The sequence below is a fragment of the Strongylocentrotus purpuratus genome, unplaced genomic scaffold (genome assembly GCF_000002235.5).
Source record: "Strongylocentrotus purpuratus isolate Spur 01 unplaced genomic scaffold, Spur_5.0 spur5_scaffold_13, whole genome shotgun sequence".
Lineage (NCBI taxonomy): Eukaryota > Metazoa > Echinodermata > Echinoidea > Camarodonta > Strongylocentrotidae > Strongylocentrotus > Strongylocentrotus purpuratus.
This window is the reverse complement of record NW_022145598.1, coordinates 12,112,128-12,133,917: the sequence shown is the minus strand read 5'-3', so window position 1 is coordinate 12,133,917 and position 21,790 is coordinate 12,112,128. Positions and strand designations below refer to the sequence as shown.

Genomic DNA, 21,790 nt, shown 5'->3' with positions numbered 1-21,790 from the left:
CTATTACAGATAAACTTGAGTTCTGGTAATGCGATTGCATTGTGAAAGAAAAGGTGTGGAATGGATCAGGAAAGTTGATCATATAGCATGTAAGTAATGGTGTGTAATGCAAGGTTCTGGAGTCATCACCAGTCATCATAAATTTGGCAGAGTCTTGGTAAAGTAACAATCATTTACACAGAAAGATGTATATGGGACAACACACATGGTGTCGGGGCTAGTACTACCCTGGTTTCCTTATCTTTCTATGCTCATTACTCAGCCAGTATACATGTTCCTCCAAAATTGTTTGGCACATGACATTTATTTGTAATCTTGAACATTTAGTGTAAGTTTCGTTAGATTCTGTGAGAATTCATTTTCTTTTTTTTTACCAGAACTCAAGTTTATCTTTAACTGTGGTCATTGGTTTAATTTAAAGGCCATGTAAGGGCTAATGAGGATAATGATGGTGAGGATAATAATAATAACAATCATAACAGTAACAATAATATTATTATTTAAGTAGCCCAACCGGCCGGCCCCATCCATGGTCTATAATTAGAAATGCAAGTTTAGCGCACCCAGACTGGGGTCTTTTTGTATGCTAAAGAGATAGATACATTGTTTTGTTCAGGTCAAAGTGAAAGTGGTATAAAACACACAATTCATTTATGCGGGTAAATGAAGACCAGACGCTCCCGGGGAGCAGGGGGGGGGGGGGGCACACAATGCCCCCCACTTTTTCAAGTACGCAACAAAGTGCCCGTTTAATTTGGTAAGAATTGCCCCTTTTTACATAGGAAAAGTGCCCTTTTACTTTGACAAGTGCCCCTGTTAAATTTTAAAAGTGCCCCTACCCCTTTCCACCTCTAAAAAATGCCCTTTTTTAAAAGGTACCCCTTTTCTTTGACAATTTCACATTTTCCTTTGCAATAAGTGTCCATTTTTCATTCTCATAAATGCCTTTCTTAATCTATAGTAAGTTCCTCTTTTCAGGTACAAGAAGCACCCCTTCTTTTGATACGCGCCCCTTCACCTCTGATAATTGCCCTATTCAAATCTGAGAGGTTCCCTTTTTGCTTTGACAATTTAGCTTTTTCCTTTGTAAAAAATGCCCCTTCCCCTTGTAAACTCCGATAAGCGCACCTTAATTTGTGCCCCCTTTAATTCTCATAAGTGCCCTTTTTCATCTCTTGTAAATTACCCTATTCAATTCTGAGAGATGCTCGTTTTGCTTTGACAAGTGCCCCTTTCACTCCTGATAAATGCTCTTTTCATCTTAAATAAACGCTCCTTTTATTTTGACACGTCCCCTAAATGCTCGTTTTCCTTCTTATAAGTGCCCCTTTCATCTTTGATTAGTGCCCCGTTTATTTTTTTAACATGTGCCTCTTTTCTTTTTAATAAGCGCCACTCCCCCTTCTCATGAAATCCACCTTTCCCCACCGATAAATGCCCCTATTAAAATTTAATCAGTTCCCCTTTTCTCTAAAAAATGCACATTTCCTATATCATTAGTCCCCGTTTTTCATTCTCATAAGTGCCCCTTTTTCACCTCAGATAATTACCTTTTTAAACATGATATGTGCCCCTTTTTCTTTTATAATAAGGAGCATATCCCTTTTTCATGAATGCCCCTTTTCACTTCTTATAAATACCCTTATCACAATCTGATGGGTGCCTCTTTTCCGTCGACAAATGCCATTTCCCATTCTTATAAAATCCCGTTTCATCACTGGTGCGTGGCTCTTCTTTTAGGTGTAAGAAGTGCCCCATTTTTACCTCTAATAATTAGCCTTTGTACTTCGACACGTGCTCCTTTTCTTTTCTAATAAATGTTTTAACCTTTTCGATAAGTGTCCCCTTTTCCTCTCATCTTTAAACGTGCCCCTAATTTCAAGCGACTAATAGCAATTTCCCCCAAAGCACGCTCGATCACTACGCTCGCTCGTAGTTATAGCCTATAATGATGTAACTTATTATCAATTAAAGGTCTTTTTAGTCTTCCATTTTGAGAATGTTATATATAACCCCATCAGGATTGGGTTTTTCCCTCTTTATAAGATGTAATTTTTCTCTCTACGACCTCACAAATCTTAACAATTTTCAGACCATCATACCCAACTGCAAAGTATGATGCTTAATCAATATCTTATATGATGTAAAAAGAGAAACACATATTGAAATGCACCCCTCCCTCATAATGTAATCACAATATAGGGGTATATACCAACGTCTAAAAATTGTATATTTTCGCTTTGAGGATTTCCCTTTAAAGGTGCCCCTTTTTCCCAGAAGGTGCCCTTTTTTTGTTGCCCCCCCCCCCCACACACACACACCTTAGAAGTCGCTCCGGAGATTGATTGTAAGATTTTATTGACTCTATAATTGACCCCCTCTCGGGGTCTGAGAGTGAAAACATATTTACAACACAGTTTCAATATAAGTTGATAAACATCTGATAATATGAACAATGATAACCATGTGGTGATATGAAGTTATGAACAAGGACAAACATATGATAATCATATTGAGAGTTTGGACTTTGCTTATCCTCCTATCTCGCCTCCTCAGTCAGATCCGAGCTCCCGTTCCTTTACGCCGCCCGCATCATCTTGCTCGATTGAGCCCTTTGAGAAAGTAGACCGACTTTAACGATCTGTGCTTCTATTAAACACGTATTCACAGTTTGCCGTCTATTATTTACACAACTCATTCAACGTTTGGTGCAAGCTGGGCCATTGCTATGGCATTTGCGTGTAAATAAATTTCTGTGTGTGTTTTTTCGTGCGAAGCTAGCTAGCTAGCTAGCTAGTTATTGTACGTGGAGTGAATTAGCGTCGCGATCGAAGCCCACATCCACATTCCCTGACAAGAATGGTGTTATTGGTAAGTTTTGTTCAAATTTAGTTTAATTGTATCACTTATGAATACAGAATTCAAAGCCCTATGACAATAACTCTATGTATCAGTAAATCAGAAAGAATTTTGCAATAGACGTAGATCTAGGTCTAGATATCATTTGTTGATGATCGGAATTCGTTGACATTGAATTGATTGTGGATTGTGATTGTCATTGATTCTGCAGTTCTGTGACCAGTTTGTGTGTATGAAGGGGTGACCACCAAAGTTCGCGGAGATTTTGACAATATTATAAAATGTGATATTCGATCTATGATTTCTCATATTCTTCATAATTTGATTCATAATCATATCAGAGATGCCAAGTTCGAAGATGAGCTGTGCGTGACATTTTCATGACTCGGTGCGAGGGCGTAGCGTATGAAGGGGTGACCAAAGTTTGCAGACATTTCATGATTTTAGAACATAGGCTATTAGTCCAAAATGTGATATTCGATTCATGATTTCTCATATTCTACACAAATTTATTTGCTTCAATTACTACCAAATGGACGGCAAAGTTTTTTACTACAGATTGGTCCAACTATTGAACTAGAAAATTTATCGTCAAAGGATTTCAGAGATAGCCCCACCTGCGATCTAAACATTTGATGTCCGAACGTGCGTGCGCGCTGCATCTAAAAAAGTCATCAAATTAAAAACACAGGACCTAATTTCATGCACGAAGTTTACAGTTGATTTATCCAAAAATGTGATCCATCAAAAATAATTTGCAAGGCAAGATATCATTCATACAATCAGTTGGTACCACTACCATTTCTTACTTACAATTTTGAGGAAATCTGCTCTCAAATTGAAGACTTTCAGACCCTTATCGGTAAGTTGATAATTTTTCGGGACAGATGCAAAAGATTTCACAATTTGCTGATCTTTTGTCAAAATCTTCACAATTTCATACCCAATCCAAAGAAAATTTCATTTCTGGGTAATTTTATGTTCCTCCTTCCATTGATGATATCAGATTTTCGAAATCTTACTGATTTTTTGAGATAGCGAACTTAGGCCACGCGCAAACTTTGGTCACACCACCATACGTAGACGTACAATGTAGGCCTAGACTAGATCACTCTAGTCTACATGTACATGTATAGCACGCTATTAGCGTAGGCTTAGAGACTATATCATACTCATAGTCTATGTTTCAAAATCACGCGCGCACATGAAGCGACGTGATAGCCGGCCTGCATGCATGCTACATGTACATACATGTGATATACTACGTACACTAACCCCACAAGGAGCTACATGTAGCTGAGGCCTCGAGGCGGTCGGCCAGTACGTAGTCTTAGTCTAGCAATTACTAGTTTTTTCCCCAGTCTGGCCCTGAAGCGTGACAAAAGTGGGTGCCATGCTAGACAGAAAAAACCGTCTGGTATGGGTCATTTCTTTAATTAAACTGACATTTGTTGACATTCCCCATACACAGACGGTATCCCAGACGAATCGCACCGTGCGGATAATCTAGAGCCGAAGCGGAACCTCTTTTAGGTCCCCAAATTTTTTCCCCAGATTTTCTTTATTTAGATCCTAGAGTAAAGGAGGGGGTTTTCGGCCGTCGGCACTTTTCCGTCGGTCCGTTGGATGCATGATAAAATCCCTTTAAAATACATTGCATAATATAGCATATCACATATCCCACACATACCATAACATGCAAGAGTCACTGAAGAACCACATTTGCAATGGAAAATATATCCTTCAATATCACATTTTAGCGATGTAATCAGCGGTCCCGCTACCCAAACTAAAGCCTAAACCTAAATAACGTGTACACTGTAATATCAAAATATTTACAGGTCATCAATAATGATTGGTACACAACAAAAAATATATACAAAATTAAAAAGTGCCAAGAAATACAAGATATTTTTTAATCATGAACATAATATAATGCGCAAAACGAAGCCACAGAGAAAAAAAAAAATAGAATACTGTTTATTAAAATGGGGAGTCCCCCTAGCTGCCAAGATAAAAAAACTAAAGCCTTTCTTAATCTTAGTAACTAACAATCTTAGTCTTAATTACAACTCAATACAACTTACAGTACAAGACTTTAGAATTTACTAAACGGCTACCAGTACATACTGTATGTACATGTACATACAGTATGTACATGTATATAATACACTACTTTACCATGTTTACGCATGTTGAGTTACATACACATGTAGATGCCATGCCTGGAGGCTGGATATGTTATTTCAATTAAGGTAAAAATCTAAAGTAAAGTAAAGAAAGTCTAATCAGTCGACACTTGCAATTTAGTCTATTCTGAACATCAAATATTGCAGTAAAATTGTAATTCATCTTGTATTTGTATTTTCTGTTTACACAGATGTTGCATCGATCAACGCACCAACCATCAAGGTAACGATTAGAGCACGAGAAAGAGAGAGGGAACATCAATAGAGAGAGATCTGTAGTACAGCACATCTGTTACAGTCACCAAGGCATTTCATTCTGTCCCTACACAGAACCTCAGTCAACAAAGTACAGTTTGGTATGGTGTCAGCTGTCTCAATCCCACACTGTCGCTGTGCAGTAAACACTAGCACCAAACCAAGTTTGCATTGCCATTTACCACGTTCATGGTTGACGACCGTCCATTAGGCAGAACACAGAGAGAGAGAGAGAGAGAGAGATTACACCTACACGTTCGTGAATCAACCCTGCATCACGCACATCATATACAGCAAGAAGGGAATATGTTTGATAATTGTTTACCACAATTGTGATAGCGAAGCCTGCATTATATACAACAAGAAGGAGTACATTTTAATTCATTTGATTTCGAGGAGCTGTGCAATATCATAAGCCCTCGACTCTTCACATGCCATTCCCCACTATGGCCTTCTGCAATGCATCTATCAGCAAAGGTGACCAGAGGACTTGTACAGTGCCACACTGCTAGGTGCGCATGCCATGACATTAAGAAATAAACAAACAATATCCGAAGAAAACGCTTGTCATTAGAACTCTTTGCTAGTTCCAAAGTGGACTGGTCATTTAGAACTCCAAGATGAATCAGTACCAGGTTACGAAGCAGCTGGGAGACGGAACGTACGGGAGCGTGATTCTCGGCTGCAGGTTCGATAATGGGGAGAAAGTCGCTATCAAAAAGTAAGTTCAGAATTAACATGCAATGTACTCCACATGTATTTGAAACTTTGTACATGTACATGTACATGTACATATCTACATGTACATTGTATCTAAACAAAGGAAATATGTTTAGACTACTTCATGTACATGTACTGAACAGTGTACATGTACTGTACAGTTGGTCATAGAGGTACAACCGTACATGTACCGGTTTGAACATTCTAACTTGATGAAATGCACAATGAACATGTGCATGACTATTTATAAAATCAGTGGAATTTTTTTTAATTCAATGTAATGATATTAATAGAAACATTTGTCTAAAATTATTATACAGCTGAAAAGTAAGAGAAAAACAATTGATTTGATTGATTTGATTTGATTTTATTTCTGCATTTTTTCCATATAAAATATAACTGAATAACAAAGAACATATAAATGTAAGGTATAATACAACATAAACAAACAATAATTTCTTCATGTCAAAATGTTTTTTACATAATATATGTACACTGTACATACAGTATGATAACAAAACTTAATATTTCTATAACATATAATCATAAATTTAAAGTATTATCCGAACTTTTCTATTGGAAAAGTGCAGGAGACCATGTAGATGGAAGTTAAAATTCATATTACAATGTATTTGAAATTCTTATTCAAAGAAACATCTGCTAAAATGTACATGTGTGTTTACATGTACTAGTATATTTTATGCACAATTTTGTTCCTTCTCTTTTAAATATCGAAATTTAACCTTTGCCCTGTAGGAATATCTGTTTAGTACATGTAGTTCTCTCAGACTTAACAAGTATTACATGTAGCATCAAGAAAAACATTCTGAGCTTTATTAATGAAATTTGTATTCTTCACTACAATGTACAAAGAAGAAGAAAGAAATATGACAGAGTGCATAAAGAGAACAAAACAAAAATCTACATATCCTGTACATGTAGAAAAATCGGCTAAATTTGGTTAATAATACTGTACATGTGTATACATGACAAATTTTACAAATACTACATGTACAGTGTACTGTAGCTAAACTTTTTCTTTCATGCATGGGAACATAGTGATCAGTGCTTTCAGTTTTAGTAAGCAATTATGAACCCTGGCCTGAAAAGTCTAGCAAGGCAATATTAATTACATTTAAAATTCTATTTACATGTACCGGTACATGTACAAAGTACATGTGCTGTCTAAAGCCACAAAGCTTTACACTCAATATGCTTGATTTGAGCCAGTCAAAGGGAAATATTGGTGTTGTGGTTGAAATCTGGTTACCACGGGAACGGGACGCTGTCTGCACAATAGACGGATCATTTCCGCGCTATTGTGCTGATGGTTCATAATTGCTTTTCAGTGTACCGGTACTCGGCTCGTATACTGTACATGCTGTGTACAGTATGCTTAAAAAGTAAAAATCCTTATGGAAGGCTTAGCAACAGAGTCCTGGAGTCCTAATGCAATTAATATATTATCCATTATCCATTATCTCAAACAACGTGTCATCACCATGGTATTTTGCCTTATAAATGAAATTATCTATTTCTTTGAAATCTTGCTTTCTGAAGAGGATTCCAGTTATTCCCATCTTTGAATTTTAACTTTCTTCATATTCTTATTGTTTGTAGGATGAAAAAGAAGTTCTATTCCTGGAATGAATGCATGGAGTTGAGAGAAGTAAAGGTAAGCAACCGATACATGACAAAGAACGGGAAAAAAAACCAATATAATATCAAATGAGGGCTTTATTTCACATTAATAAGAGTTGACTGTGCACAATGTGTCATGAATCACACTGTTAATGGCATGTATTTTAGTGAGCACCTGTGACTATATTTTTCGCAAAACAAACAAAGGCTTGTAGTACATTTGAGTCTTTATTGAACACATCTCACTTGTCTTTTCATACGAGCTCTGAATCCTACACTTCAACTCAAGTACATTGTAGAGAGCTTTTATTTATTCAATCTCTTCTCTAGTTGAAGTGCAGTCAGTCTGTTTTTGCACGAGAAAAGGCCTTTAGTTCAGAGCACTTGTATTACCTGTAGATGAAATAATGAAATGAAGGAGAAAAAAATGAATGCTGTGCACTCTACTCAATAATCTGTGTGTGCTATACAGTACGTATGCCAATTATTGAGTGATCAAAAGAACAAGAACACTGTCACTAAAGGAAAAGGAAGATAAATCTGACCATCTGAACAGAACAATGTAAAAATGGGAGAAAAAAAAATGAGAAAAAAAAATTGTATATAACAAAGCTGAAAAACATAGAATACACTTTAAATTCAGAGATGCTTACATTGTACATGCATCACATGTTTATCATTGCGGAATAAGCCATGTGTGGAATGAATAGTGACAAGGGTATGCTACTTATTAGACTGTATAATGCTTGGCATTCTTGCACGAGCTCATCCTTTGTTACCTAGCAACAGTAATCAATGCAGACCGTGTATCAATGTGTATCCTAGACTGCCCCTCAATACGAAGCTATCCGTTCTGCTTGTCTATTTGAACACTGTCTAGATATGTGTGTATGGCGCCGTACAAGAGATTAAAATCATGATCAACCCCCTTCAGACACAGTACTGTTAACTGTCTAAACTGCTAAATCGTAGAGTACTGTAAAAGGGCATACATTTAAGAGAAAGTGTAGTTTACATAAGTTGTAAATGTAGAGTACAATGTACACATGTACAGTATTATGCTATAGTCACAAAGGTTTTTACGAACACTAATTTCGTACAAATCTCCCTATTTTTCCATTGTCTTCCTGAATTTCCATTGTCTGAAAATCAATTGTACGGCGTTCGTAGCAGTTCGTAATGGCATTTGTGACCGAGGCTTCAACAAAAAAAGAAAAGGAAAAGAAGAAGCTGCCTGAGTATACACCTGTACCTGTAGTCCAGTCATGTCAAATCATGTACATTGTACTGTATGTTGGTCTTACATGTAGTTTGTTGCACCCAGCTTTTTTTCTTTTTGTCTATTGAATTCTTGAAATCACTGTAGGGCCTTTGTTGAACACTTTTAGATGTACACATGTTTGTAAGCTTTAATATGTCACATTCTCAATAGTATATACATTGTACGTTGGGACAAATCAATTGTTAACTGTGTTTAAAAAATGACAAAACTCAATATGGGTATGAAAAATTTAGTTGTTACCGGTAACTGTAAAAGTGAACAAGCAATATATCCTTAACATGTACACTGTACATTTTACAGCACATGTACAGTATGTATATCAGGACAAATCAACATTTAGGCAATGAGTGATCTTTTGTGTTATTCATTCAAAGTCCTCTAATAATCTTTGGCAAGACATTAATCTACAAAGTACCTTTGCCAGTTGCCACACTCCACCCAGGTACATGTGTACCTGGCAGAAATTAATTCCCTGAAATGCTAGAGCCCCGCAACGGCAGCCATGCTAAAGCCAGGGTAATAAATGTGGAGCTCCGCCAGGAGTGTCAAGTCTGACAGATATTGGCGCTATACAAGAACGCATTATTATTATTCTTATGCTTACATACATTTATTTTTCTTGCAGTCTCTGAAAAAGCTGAACCATGCCAACATAGTTAAGCTGAAGGAAGTCATACGAGAAGACAACATTCTTTATTTTGTGTTTGAGTACATGACAGAGAATCTCTATGAACTCATGAAAGGAAGGTAAGTTTATCCAAATCTGTTTTTTGTTGCAAATCTCATACTTGTGCTTACAAGTATGATATTGATATGCTTGATATTGTTCATGTTTTTGTTGCATTACAAGTACAAGTACATGTTGACATATCGTACATGTACATGTACTTACATGTATAATGTGTTAAACTTAAATTGGGAGTCACTTTTCATTACACGTACATGTAGCATTGTTTTTGTTGTCGTTTTGGTTTTTGCTTCTTTTTTAAAGATTAATTTTGAAGTTCATAGTGGAACATGGGGCAGATGAAAATTTTGACCTCATTTGCATGAAATGTTATTTTTTCAAGGGTCTATGATACACACAAAACTATGTACCCTCTATATACAGTGCACATGTATTTATGTTTTATACTCTTTTGCTTTAACAGGGATAGGTTATTACCAGAACCAGTCATCAGGAATATTGTATATCAAATTCTTCAGGGAATGGCATACATCCACAAAAATGGTGAGCATTTCTCAAATTTTCTATAAGGAACGATGTTGTGTTTCATACCTTAGTCAGGAAATTGATTACTTTGCGTTTTGTTTTGTTTAGAGACACAAGTTTGTACACAGGGAGTCAATGCCCTTGTGGTTCCAAACAGAAGATTTACGTTTATACCATTCAGAACGATCAAAACCATAACAGAAACTTTAAAGGGATCCGGTAACTTTGTCTCAGATTCTGAAACAAAATTCTGGATTTAGCTCATGATGCAATGATAATTATAAACCTTTAGGTCAGTCAGGAACCCCATGACTTTTACAAGCTGATCGCCCGTCTGATTATCAAGATATTTATGATTGGTATTACAAATTTTAAAAACCGTTCGCCGGACGGTTTTCATAACACTACACTCTATTGGGTAAAACGAGTATGGTAAAACCGGTCACTCAAAGATATTTACTTTTTTGAGGCACTTCTTGATCATTTTGAAGCGAGATTTTTTCAGGGCTTCGATATTACACCATATCACAGACACTTATAACAGGTAGGGCCGTGTATCTCAGATTTAACATTGTTAAACGATCCCTTTAAGAGAAGGTGATCAGACCTACATGTACATGTGCATGCCCTAGGCTTCTATTAAGTATAAGATGTATCCATGGTTAAACCATTTCAGGTCAGGATCTATATTTATGGTTGAATCACTCGCAAGTATGACAGTCGTCCATGGATGCGAATGTACATGTAGAGCTTGAAGAAGAAAAACAAAACAAAGGTGAAAAGATGATTAAAAAAAAGAAAGAATAAAGCCGGGCAGCAAACTTGCTCATGGTTGCTAGGCAACCGTATCCGGATGCTATTGAATGGGATGAATAGCCTCATTTCAACCTGGCACAATGGATACATGTAGATCTAATCATTCATTAGTCTATGCGCACAAACCTTTTGAGTCTATGCGTGGGAAATGTAGTGTCTGATTTAAGAGACTATAATGGAGACTGCATGGTTGAGTGCACTGTATAGGCTCTGGACTTTTTACGTCGCCGGTCCTGACAAAGCCAAAGACTGACAGAGCTAGGCTCTGCTCAAGAAATTATGGAATTGTATTTCAGTATCAAATTAGAGTCTGTGCATGCAGACTAATCATTCACTGAGTGTGTCTAGATTGCCAATTAAAATCAATAAGAGATTGGGCTTTGGGGAATTGGATTTTAATGTATTGTGCTTTACACTGTACAAGCTAATTGGTTTGATATCTGTCCATTAGAGCGTATCCTGTTTTAAGCATTTGTGTGCCCAGTTAAACATACATGCAGATTTAAGTTTATATCAGAATGTATTTTCACGCATTCCAATTTTAGAAGCACATGTACATTTTGTACATTCACAAAATTCTTTCAATTTTTTCATAATTTTTGTTCTTCAAATTTTTCAAAGAAAACTCAAAGAATTCCCTCAGACAGAAATGTAAAATTATACAGTGTCTATTTTTCAATCATAAAAAAAACATTTAGCTCTGTAACAAATTATTGTAATGTTCAGTATTAAAGATAATCTTCTATTACATAGTGCAAGAAAAAAAGCAAAACAAAGGTAAAAAGATGATTAAAAAAAGAAAGAAAAAGCCAGGCAGCAAACATGCTCATGGTTGCTAGGCAACTGTATGCGGATGCAAATGAGTGGGATGAATCGACCATACACCTGTACAGCGCTATGCAACTACAGTAATGAGAAACTTTAATATCTACTTACATATTACATGGATGTATTGTACATGTATATTTTCTACTTCAGGTTTCTTCCATCGAGACATGAAGCCAGAGAATCTCTTATGCTGTGGACCAGAACTCATCAAGATCGCTGACTTTGGTCTAGCGAGGGAGACTAGGTCCAGACCTCCATACACAGACTATGTATCAACAAGATGGTAGGAGTTGCTATAATAATAATAATAATAATATTAATAATAGCTCACATTTATGATGCACCTATTACTTTACTATTCCAAAGTGAAATATATGTTGTAGTTATTATTATAATTCTTGTTATTATTGTTCTTATTTTGGATTATTGTTATTATTTAGTAGCAGTAGTAGGAGGAGAAGAAAAGGGAGTACTTATAGTAGTACAAGTAGTAGTTGTTGTAGTATTTATTTGTTTACTTATTTATCATCTATTTATTAATTGATTTTATTGATTTATTCCATTATGATAGGTATCGAGCGCCAGAGGTCCTACTGCGTTCCACCAAGTACAGCTCGCCCATTGACATGTGGGCAGTAGGCTGCATCATGGCTGAGCTCTACACGTTAAGACCTCTATTCCCAGGAAGCAGTGAGGTGGATGAGATCTTCAAGATCACTACTGTCTTGGGTACCCCTAAGAAGGTAGGCAACAACAACCCCAAACAAAACAAAATACTAATGATGATAATAATAATAACACTGATAATGAAAATGATGATGGTTATGGTGATAATGATGGTGATGATGATGAGGATGATGATAAGGAGAAGGAGGATGATGATGATGATGATGATGATGATGATGATGATGATGATGATGTTGATGATGATGTTAACTCTGTCTTGATATTGGACTCTTTATTTTTCAAACTGTCCTTCAATGAACATCGTCCATCTGTAACCATACTCCTTGCCCCTCATTTGATCTCTCCAGGAGGAATGGGTGGAGGGTTTCAGGTTAGCGTCCCAGATGAACTTCAAGTTTCCGCAGTGCGTAGCCATGCCCCTCAAGACGATCATACCCAACGCCAGCCCCGAATCTATTCATCTCATACGCGACATGCTCCTCTGGGATCCACAGAAGAGACCCACTGCAGCACAGGTAAGTCTTCTCCCGTCTTGTCTTGTCTAGCTCAAGGGCCTTTGTATTGATGATGCAGCAAAGTACTTCGAACAAAATTCCACCTCGAAAAAGGAGCAATTGTGTGTAATATGTTTTTCTCTCTAATGTGATTGTTTAGTGTGGTCAAACAAATATTGATTGTCATTCAATTCCATTAAAGAGTGGACAAGATCTTTAATCAAACCTGAATGAGAGGGTTGCTGTAACATCCATATCTAATGTGCATCTGTACATCTGAGCCCCATCCAATAAAGAGTTTTGATGGATCTGAATCAATCGAAAGTCCTCCAACCAATTGCATGTTTGCAGTCCCCCCCATCTCTTATATACATAGTTGCGATTGATATCACATGCAAATAAATTGCGAATAATGGCAACTGTTCATAATACTGGACCCTGATCTACATCTAATCTAAGGTATGTTGGCACTTCCACCCTTTGATGCTGTAATGCTGATATACTCTTCATTGTGTTTGCTTTCTCAGTGTCTTAAATACAAGTACTTTCAAGTCGGCCAGAACCTGGGTGCCAAAGCGCAGCCCCCCGCTCAGCAACACCAGCAGAACCAAATGGCTCAAAGGCAGGCACCCAACCAGAACTCGGCAAAGAGGAGAGTCCTTGCAGAACGCGAACCTGCGCCGAGCCCTCTCTCAAAAGTACAACCCAAGAGGGACAATGCCCAGCCTAAGGACAGTATGGATGATTTTTTTGCCAATCTGGGCAAGTCGAAAGACGTGGAACCCTCAAAGCCTGTCCAGGAGAAGGCTCCGAACGCTGGAAACAAGAGTGGGAGGAGAAAATGGGAGACGGGGAAGAAAGTGGAAGACAGTTGGGATGATTTTGACTTGGAAGGAAGTCGAGGGTTCGGTGGTACCAGTGCCAAGACGAAGAAGATCGGAGGAATGAAAGGCAAGGCGTTGCCTACAATCGGAGCGGGAAATGCAGTTGGGAAGAAGGCCTCGTTGGATTGGGAAGACGATGATGACTTTTTGAAGTGAGTAGAAAGGATTGTTTTATCGTTATTATATTGTATTTGTATCCATTGTAAAATGTTGTATGGTATTACTATGCAAAGTCTAATCCCCTTCAGTACAGTCCCATTAACTTTCAGAATTTCTTGAAGGGATTAATGCTTTTAGATATATTTTTTTTAAATGATTGAATTTAGAACATATTTTGACTTACACTGTACATGTATATACATGTACATGTAAAGATTAAAATTCTTTTTTTCCCTTTTTTGAGGGGGGGGGGGGGGGGAGGGGGAAGGGGGTTCTTTTCAGGAGTCAATTGGTCATGGTGGTGATAAATGTTAGCATATATCTGGGTGGTTTTGTGACTTAACAATGTAAATTATCCTGGCTTTCTATGTGACATTCTATTAATTTTCATATCGGTTGCAAACAATTTCTTCACTGGAATCAAGATATGATAATTCTCACCCTCTTTCTCAACCTAATTAAACAAAAAATCTGACCCATCTTTTCTTGCTTTGTTGTCCTATCCCTTTAGGAGTCCAACTAAGCACAGAGTAGGCCCTCTATCGACAAGAAACCAACCTGGAGTGGCTAGGGTGGGACTAGAGTCTGGAAAATCATCTGCTTCATCAGCTAAACAGTTCTACATGGGCAAGGCCAGATATCTACCAGGTAAAAGATCTCTAGTTGTTACTGTACTTTATTATGCCACTCTCCATCCAGGTCTACCAAATGGGTACATGGTAGGAAGTTAGTCCTCTAATGCTTTCTGCACCTTACACCAGCTTGGCTCAATCCATGGTAGTCATAATTTGTAGGTGCGTTTAAATGAAAAAATACTACCATTTTCTTTGTAAAAATGAAACAGGTACCCTCATTATAAATTTCATTCCATTGGGATAAGTAAATACCCCTTTCACAATGCAACAAGTTACTTTTGAAGGTTTAATTATGACAATTGTTCGAAAACCTGCAGGAACAGACGTTTTCACTAAAACATAATTTCATGAAGCTGTGAGCTTTGCCTGCCTTTGTCAGTGTTTGGCTGCTTCGCCGCTCTAGAACAGGGCCTGCAGACTCTAGTCTACTTTAGTTTATGTAGTCTATTTACACAGGTTTGTGCCTGCAAATCCAATTGAATTGAATTGAAATGTTATTTATTATAAAATCCACATGGGAGCCCAAGGGTAGAATTGAATGGAGTTTACAGAGTAAAAATCTAAAAATAATGTATACAACTTACAAGTATCATAGTAATACAAAAATATGAAGGAGAGAAAGAGAGAGACGAGACTGGAAAAACGCCGGTATCGAGGCAGAGTTGATACAGTCTAATAATAATAATATTGGATTCTTATATAATGCACATATCGACCTTGCAAGGTCCTCAAGGCGCTCCAACATTACCCGGCTATGCTAGGCTGCCGATTTCGACGCTCACAGCATTTTAAGGAATTCCTTCCTACCGGTATTCATTTAACACCTGGGTGGAGAGTGGCAAGTGTAGATTAATGTCTTGCCTAAGGACATTAGTGCCGCGGCGGGACTCAAAGAATAAGAAAAGATTGTAAATTCCATAATAAGTGAGTTGATTGATTAACTAAATGATCATCTGTTATGCCACTTGATACACTCTAAATTTAGGATGACAGAAATGACACAGAACAATGGAAAAATCAAATGAACTTTTGCATAATTCATGTCATATTATTTTCTTTGTCAGGTATGAACGTGAAGAGCCCCAGGAAGGATTCGGGCCATGGTTTACCTGCACTTAATAAAGTACCGTCAGGCAGTGCACATAGAAGTAACATATTAGGTGAGTCAAATAAAGGACCCCGTGGAAGACAGATTACCTGTATCTTGTATCCTTGTATCCTGTATGTAGACTTCAGTATCCTCTACAATAGGCACTGTATAAATCCAGTTACTATTATCGTTGTCGTTGTTATCATTATTTTTATCATTACTATTATCATCATCATTATCACTATCACATATAATCTAAAATCATTATTATTATTACTATTATTGTTATTTTCTTCTGTCCATTCCAGGATCAAATTACGCAAGAAGAACGGAGAACAACTACGGAAATGGTGGAGGAAACGGTGGAGGAGGAAACTATATGCCATCATTTTCCGCTAAACAAGACAGCTCTGCTAGAATAGGGGGCTACAATGGTGAGACTAAATTCCCTTTCTTTCCACACGCTTATGTGTGTGTGTTAAAGGCCATCTGTACTAGTTTGGCCAGGAGGGATTAGACCACCCAGGGTGGTCGCTGACAGGATGCTATCTCATCAAATCATCTCTCGATTAACATAAGAAAAAGAGGATCATGGGGGACCAATGTTTCACTGATTAGGCATTGTGTTCTATATCGAGGGAGCAAGTAGCTACAAGTAGTATTGTGGGGCGTTAAATATGCAAGTCCCAGTTTATCCTGGGGGGGGGGGGGGGGGGGGGGGAGCATTATCATTTCACCGAAGAGATCATAACTCAATTCTGTTGTTGTTCTTGGTGTCGGGGGGGGGGGGGGGGGGGGGGGTGTCACCTTGGAAATGCAGTCTCCCAAGAAATAACACTTATCTATATTTACTTATTTATGCATATGTAACTTTTTGATCGTTTCTTTGTTATTATGACATTTATCCAATAAAGTAGCCTGTGAAGGTCTAAATATTGTTCTTTTTAATTGAGGAATGAAATCTATACTTGTATATTTTTGCAATTCAGCAAATCCAGCAATGAAAAATTATTCTTGAAGGCTTTTGATTAGTGCTTGCACTGTGGATTAGTTGTATCCACGTGTCATTTTATTGTGTATTTCTATATCTTTTTATACTCTTATCAGAACCATGGAAGACAACAACAAAAGCAGGTGTAACAAATACCTTTGGAGCTGCCAGGAACAACGGATTACGAGCGCAGCCGGTCCATGGCCGAACAGATTGGGCGTCCAAGTGAGTGCTTCTCATAATAGTACTTTACAATAGTTAAGATTAAGCCCTTGCTTACGGGAACCAGTCGGTCCCTGTATTCAGCCTATAGAAATTGCCCAACATCATTCGCTGACACCAGACGCAGTTGAATGACCAATGTGTACAGGTCTCCCAGGCAGCAAAACAGTATGCTTACCAGAAATGAACTCCAGCTTGCCTTCAAATTTGGAATGCCTGGAAAAAATATGATGCTGGTATTTTTTTAAAGGTAAAGACCAGTATTGGAAACGCCCCAATTTCAAAAAATGAAATGGAAGCTCTTATTACCAATCATGTGAAAGAATATGTTTTGACTAATACATGATGATAACAATTTTGCCGGGAAACCGCCTACTGATTGATATATTTGGTAAATTAGTTTATCTATTGGACTGTGAGAGATAAACGCATGTGTCTCGCACGTGTGCGTATAGTCCCATATACATGTACATATTTCTGTGTACAGTGCTTGTAACTTTACGAAGACTGGGTCAAATTTCTTATCATTTTGATGATTCCAGAACCTTGCAGTACACACCAATCCTTATATGCTAGATGATCAACCTTTTCTGATCGATTCCACAACGTTTCTTTCACAATGCAATCGCATGACCAGAACTGGTCTTTATCTTTAAGAGGCATTAGGTGGAGGGTGCATTGCATTATATAAGAGCCATCAGTGGTAAAAATGAAATCTACTCATGATGTACAGTTGCCAACCATTCCTATTTTGGAGGAAGGATTCCTATTTTTGGCTGTCCAACTGATAAAATGAACGCTAGAATCTTCTTTATTTCTGAAAACTCCTGTGTTAAAAGTATATAAAGTAGAATCTATTTCTAATGTTGTCTTGAGAGATCCCTGCTTTCTGCCGTTAAATGCTGGCCGGTATGTTGATGATTGACAACACTGACTTCTAATTGAGGTGAAAAACCTGAATGGTGTCGAAATCCCCATGAGGACCCACTACCATGAGTCTTTGAAGATGAATAGATTAATTCTAACCTATTCTCTCTCTCTCTCTCTCTCTCTCTCTCTCTCTCTCTCCTTACAGGTACGGTGGAGTGCGGTAGTATCAGCTGAACTTTGATCCAAAACAGTGCAATCACCAGAGGTTTATAGAACAAGCTCCCGTATCTTAAGCTCATATCAACTTTTGTAGGACGGCAGAGGCCTTCATGGATTAACAGAAATCAAATCAATCGGATTGGCTAACTAATGTTTATAAGAACAGCATCTGAGAAATTGGAGGAAATTGGGTTTCTAATTTGTAGTGCTTATTGAAATGTTCTTGAGCCCACTCTTACTAATTTATGTATTCATGAATGTCATGAATATTCATAATGTCATGGTGTGTTATGAATATCCATCGTAAAATCATGAAGCTTTCATAGCCTGACAATCCACTCCTTGCACTGAATTTCTGCATTCGAGTTAGATCTCACAGTATTTGAACGTGTTTCTTTTTAACATCACCTTGACTTATGTTTTAATTACATGCAAAGCAACAGCTGCGATCTGTTTTATTTGTCTAGTTCTCAATGAAGCAATGTAAACTTTGATCTGTACAGTTGTTGTCTATAAATTGGTTGCCTATCATGGACATGGGAATATTGTTTTGTATGTATAGTCATGATAGGAGTCTCAGTAATTAATGGATTGTTGCATCATGTGACGATGATGCATTTGTCGTATATATACTTTTTGTAAATATGTATGTAATATCTGTTTAAGCTAATTTTAACAATCAGAGCAATTTAAAAAAAGTAACATTTTTGCCCTAAATTGGTCACATGAGTTGAGCTTTGGAGGTAGATCTGGTTTTTAAATTTTGAAGCAAAATATAACATTACATTATCGCTGCTTTTGGTAATTTTCAATTGAAAAATAAAAGAATTGAGTCGATAAATAGTTACATACATTAAAAGCATTGCAACTGTTTAAACTTTTATGTGAAATAACAGTTTTTCAGTCAATACCAGCTTAAAAGTGGTCAATATTTTTTTTTTTTAACTATAAGTTAATGCTGAAATAAAAGATTTTATCATATTTACTTTTTGTAATTTTGATTGAAATCAGAAGATTTTAATCCTGTAATCAGTATTTTAACTGAAATGGTGAATTATACAAAAGCATTGTTCCTATTGTGAATATGTATGTCTTAATTGCTATTGCCTTATTAAACTCTAAGAGTGCATGATTAGGTGCTTTATTTTCTACAGCCCTTGAAACCGGAGCTTTGTCGAGTGTAAACCAAACGGTTCGGTCTCGTATCCTTTTGGCGCTGCAAAGAAAGTTAGCCAACGGTTCTATTTCAGCTTTCCCTTGTTTTTCTAGTCATCTGCAGTCTTTTTAGTGTTGAAGATGAGGAGCCATTGCTTGTGCGCTTTTAAAGGTACTGTAAGAAAAAAAAAAAGAAAAGAAGAAAAAAAAAACAGCCACAAAATATTACATTTCAATGCCAATAGCCTCCTAGAAGAACAAATAATTTATTCGCTATTCTCATGATAACACAGATCTTTTTAAGGACCTCTTGCTGTATTTAATACGAGGCTTTCACCCGTATAGTATTTTGTATAAAAATGTTCATCACCTTGTTCAAACGTTTACCAAAGCTGTAAATCTCAAAATGTTTTAGTGATGTGTGTTGGTAAATGATTTTATGTTCATGTCAAGTCTGTAAATGAAATGTCAGAAATTTGTTGAAAGGTGTTCAACAAATTGCACAGCCATTAGATTGCTTTCAAGAGATATCTATGGTGTGATATAATTGAAATATATTTCACAAGCGATTTGGCACTGTAATCTAAAAAAGCAATACTTTTCACTCATGGGTCTCGCATATTTCATTGGAAATCCAGATTTTGATTCAGAATATTAGTACCGGTATGTAAAGATTATGCTCGGCATGTCTTGAAATTACTGTTCCTTCACATCAACTGATTGCATTCAAAGTCAAGAAACAAGGGAATTCTGAACTTGCAATCAAACAATAATGTCATTTGACCAATCAGAATGAAGTATTCTTCTGATGTCATCAATTGGTGGAATTTGATTGGCTGATTTTCAGAAATTAGATTTCATTGCACTTCTCCAATCAATCACATCTTTCCTATTAGCCAATCAGAATCAAGGATTCTGTTTTACATTAAGACAATGTGGATTCTGATTGGATAATGGTCAGAAAGTATTTGATTGCATGTGAAATAAACCAAGTATCATGTGTTTGGTATTTCTGATTTTCTGGTCGATGTTGTACTGTCACTGTCTGGTATTTAGCGGCAAACTCTGAAAATATGAAACAATTATATTCACAGCCTTTATAAATTACCTCCGGAATGAAATGTACATACAGCTTTTTTTAGATGGTCGACTTACGCTTTCTTGCTTTTATATATATATATATGTCGGTTAAATGCCTTCTCTTCCATCAATCGAATGTCTGTGAATGTAACTAGTTGTTTTCTCTTCCATTCTTATCATCAGTCTTCTTGTTAAGTATTACATGTTCTGACAGTTGAAAGAATATATGTTTTCCGCTTTGGTGCGAGAAGGATGATAAAGGGCTATGTAAATGGCCTTCTACCGCTGAACAGAAAAATTAGCACGTACTAGTTTTGTGATTCTGTGGTATGTTTTGTGCCTGGCAATAGGGTGGTAGTACAGAATAACCAAAACATTCTCAGAGATGAAACAATAATTCGTTTTTTTTTGTAGTTAGAATGGTGTTGACTTGTATACTGTAACACAATCCAATTAAATCCTGTATCATGGTGTCTCATCAAAGGCGCTGACGGGACTAAAAAATTACCTAAATATCTGGTCATGATTCACCTTGGGAGTAATAGGTGGTGACTGGTTGTAAGCAATGTGGAATAGGTATGTCTTTAGTTGGGTTTGAAAGTAGAAAGCAGAAACCCGTTTCACAAAGCCTTTTTTCAATGACAAATGACAAAATTCAGTGACAAATCTGCTGATAACCAATCAGAAGCGAGGATTTCAGTAGCTTCAACAAAAACTGCCGTTTGTCACCGATGACAAGTTCTGTGAAATGCCCCCAGGTCACAAGAGTAAAGAGACTGAAGAAGACTGTTCCTCAACCTGGGTGCTGAAGCAGTTAATGATCTATCACTCAGCGGGGAACATGTACGAGGGCTCTAAAGCTGATATTTACCTGCTGATCGTAAATTTACTTGAGGATTATAAAGGTTCAGCGAGTCTAAAGTGTACAGAGAGTTAATGCCCTTCTGGCTCTTAAAGGTAATACAAAGTTTTGGTATGGGGTCATGAATTTGGTTCAAATGAACATATTGGAAGCATATACGATCCTACAATATTCAGTGATCGTTGTCGCGGTCGAAATCGACTCTAAAGTTATGAAATTGTAAATAAAAAACACTTCATGTTGAATAGCTCCCTCTCAAGGTCAAGATATTAATTAAGCTATAAAACAATGTTTATTGACTAAAATCGACCGATTAGCTATTCTCGTTCGGAAATTATATACCACAACTACATACTCTGAGATTTTCATGATCGCAGCTACCATTGTACGGCCATAGGAGCTATTTGAAATTTATCAAAATTTACCGGGATCACCGGTAAATCTTTATATTCAATTCTTCTCGAAAGCAGAAGTGGTTTAGGGGCTAAAATTTCTGGTGTTTTTAATACATCCACAGGGGCATCCAAATATATCAAAATTGTAAAGAATCACTATCCACCCATTTTTCAAAATTTCCCAAAACTTTGTAATACCTTTAACAGATTCATTATCGGTGAGCATGATATTAGTTAGGTGATT

General features: G+C 37.0%; 1 protein-coding gene across 1 annotated transcript; it reads left to right on the top strand.

Moving 5' to 3' along the window:
• Positions 1-2,761: 2,761 nt before the first annotated feature.
• On the top strand, positions 2,762-20,775 carry LOC591372 (serine/threonine-protein kinase dyf-5). The gene is made up of 14 exons (XM_790939.5): positions 2,762-2,871; positions 5,240-6,024; positions 7,644-7,698; positions 9,572-9,693; positions 10,098-10,177; positions 11,954-12,086; positions 12,375-12,546; positions 12,838-13,005; positions 13,512-14,020; positions 14,539-14,675; positions 15,727-15,822; positions 16,061-16,186; positions 16,860-16,968; positions 18,041-20,775. Exons 2-14 carry the CDS (start codon positions 5,924-5,926, stop codon positions 18,057-18,059), a joined length of 1,827 nt encoding a protein of 608 aa, XP_796032.4. The 5' UTR covers positions 2,762-2,871; positions 5,240-5,923; the 3' UTR covers positions 18,060-20,775.
• The last annotated feature ends 1,015 nt before the right edge of the window (positions 20,776-21,790 follow it).

Bases quoted from the DNA above. Each gene is read 5' to 3' on its own strand.
- LOC591372 (XM_790939.5), top strand. From the start codon at position 5,924: ATGAATCAGTACCAGGTTACGAAGCAGCTGGGAGACGGAACGTACGGG. The intron at 7,699-9,571 runs GTAAGCAACCGA...TTTTTCTTGCAG, and splicing joins TGGAGTTGAGAGAAGTAAAG to TCTCTGAAAAAGCTGAACCA. The intron at 15,823-16,060 runs GTGAGTCAAATA...TGTCCATTCCAG, and splicing joins ACATAGAAGTAACATATTAG to GATCAAATTACGCAAGAAGA.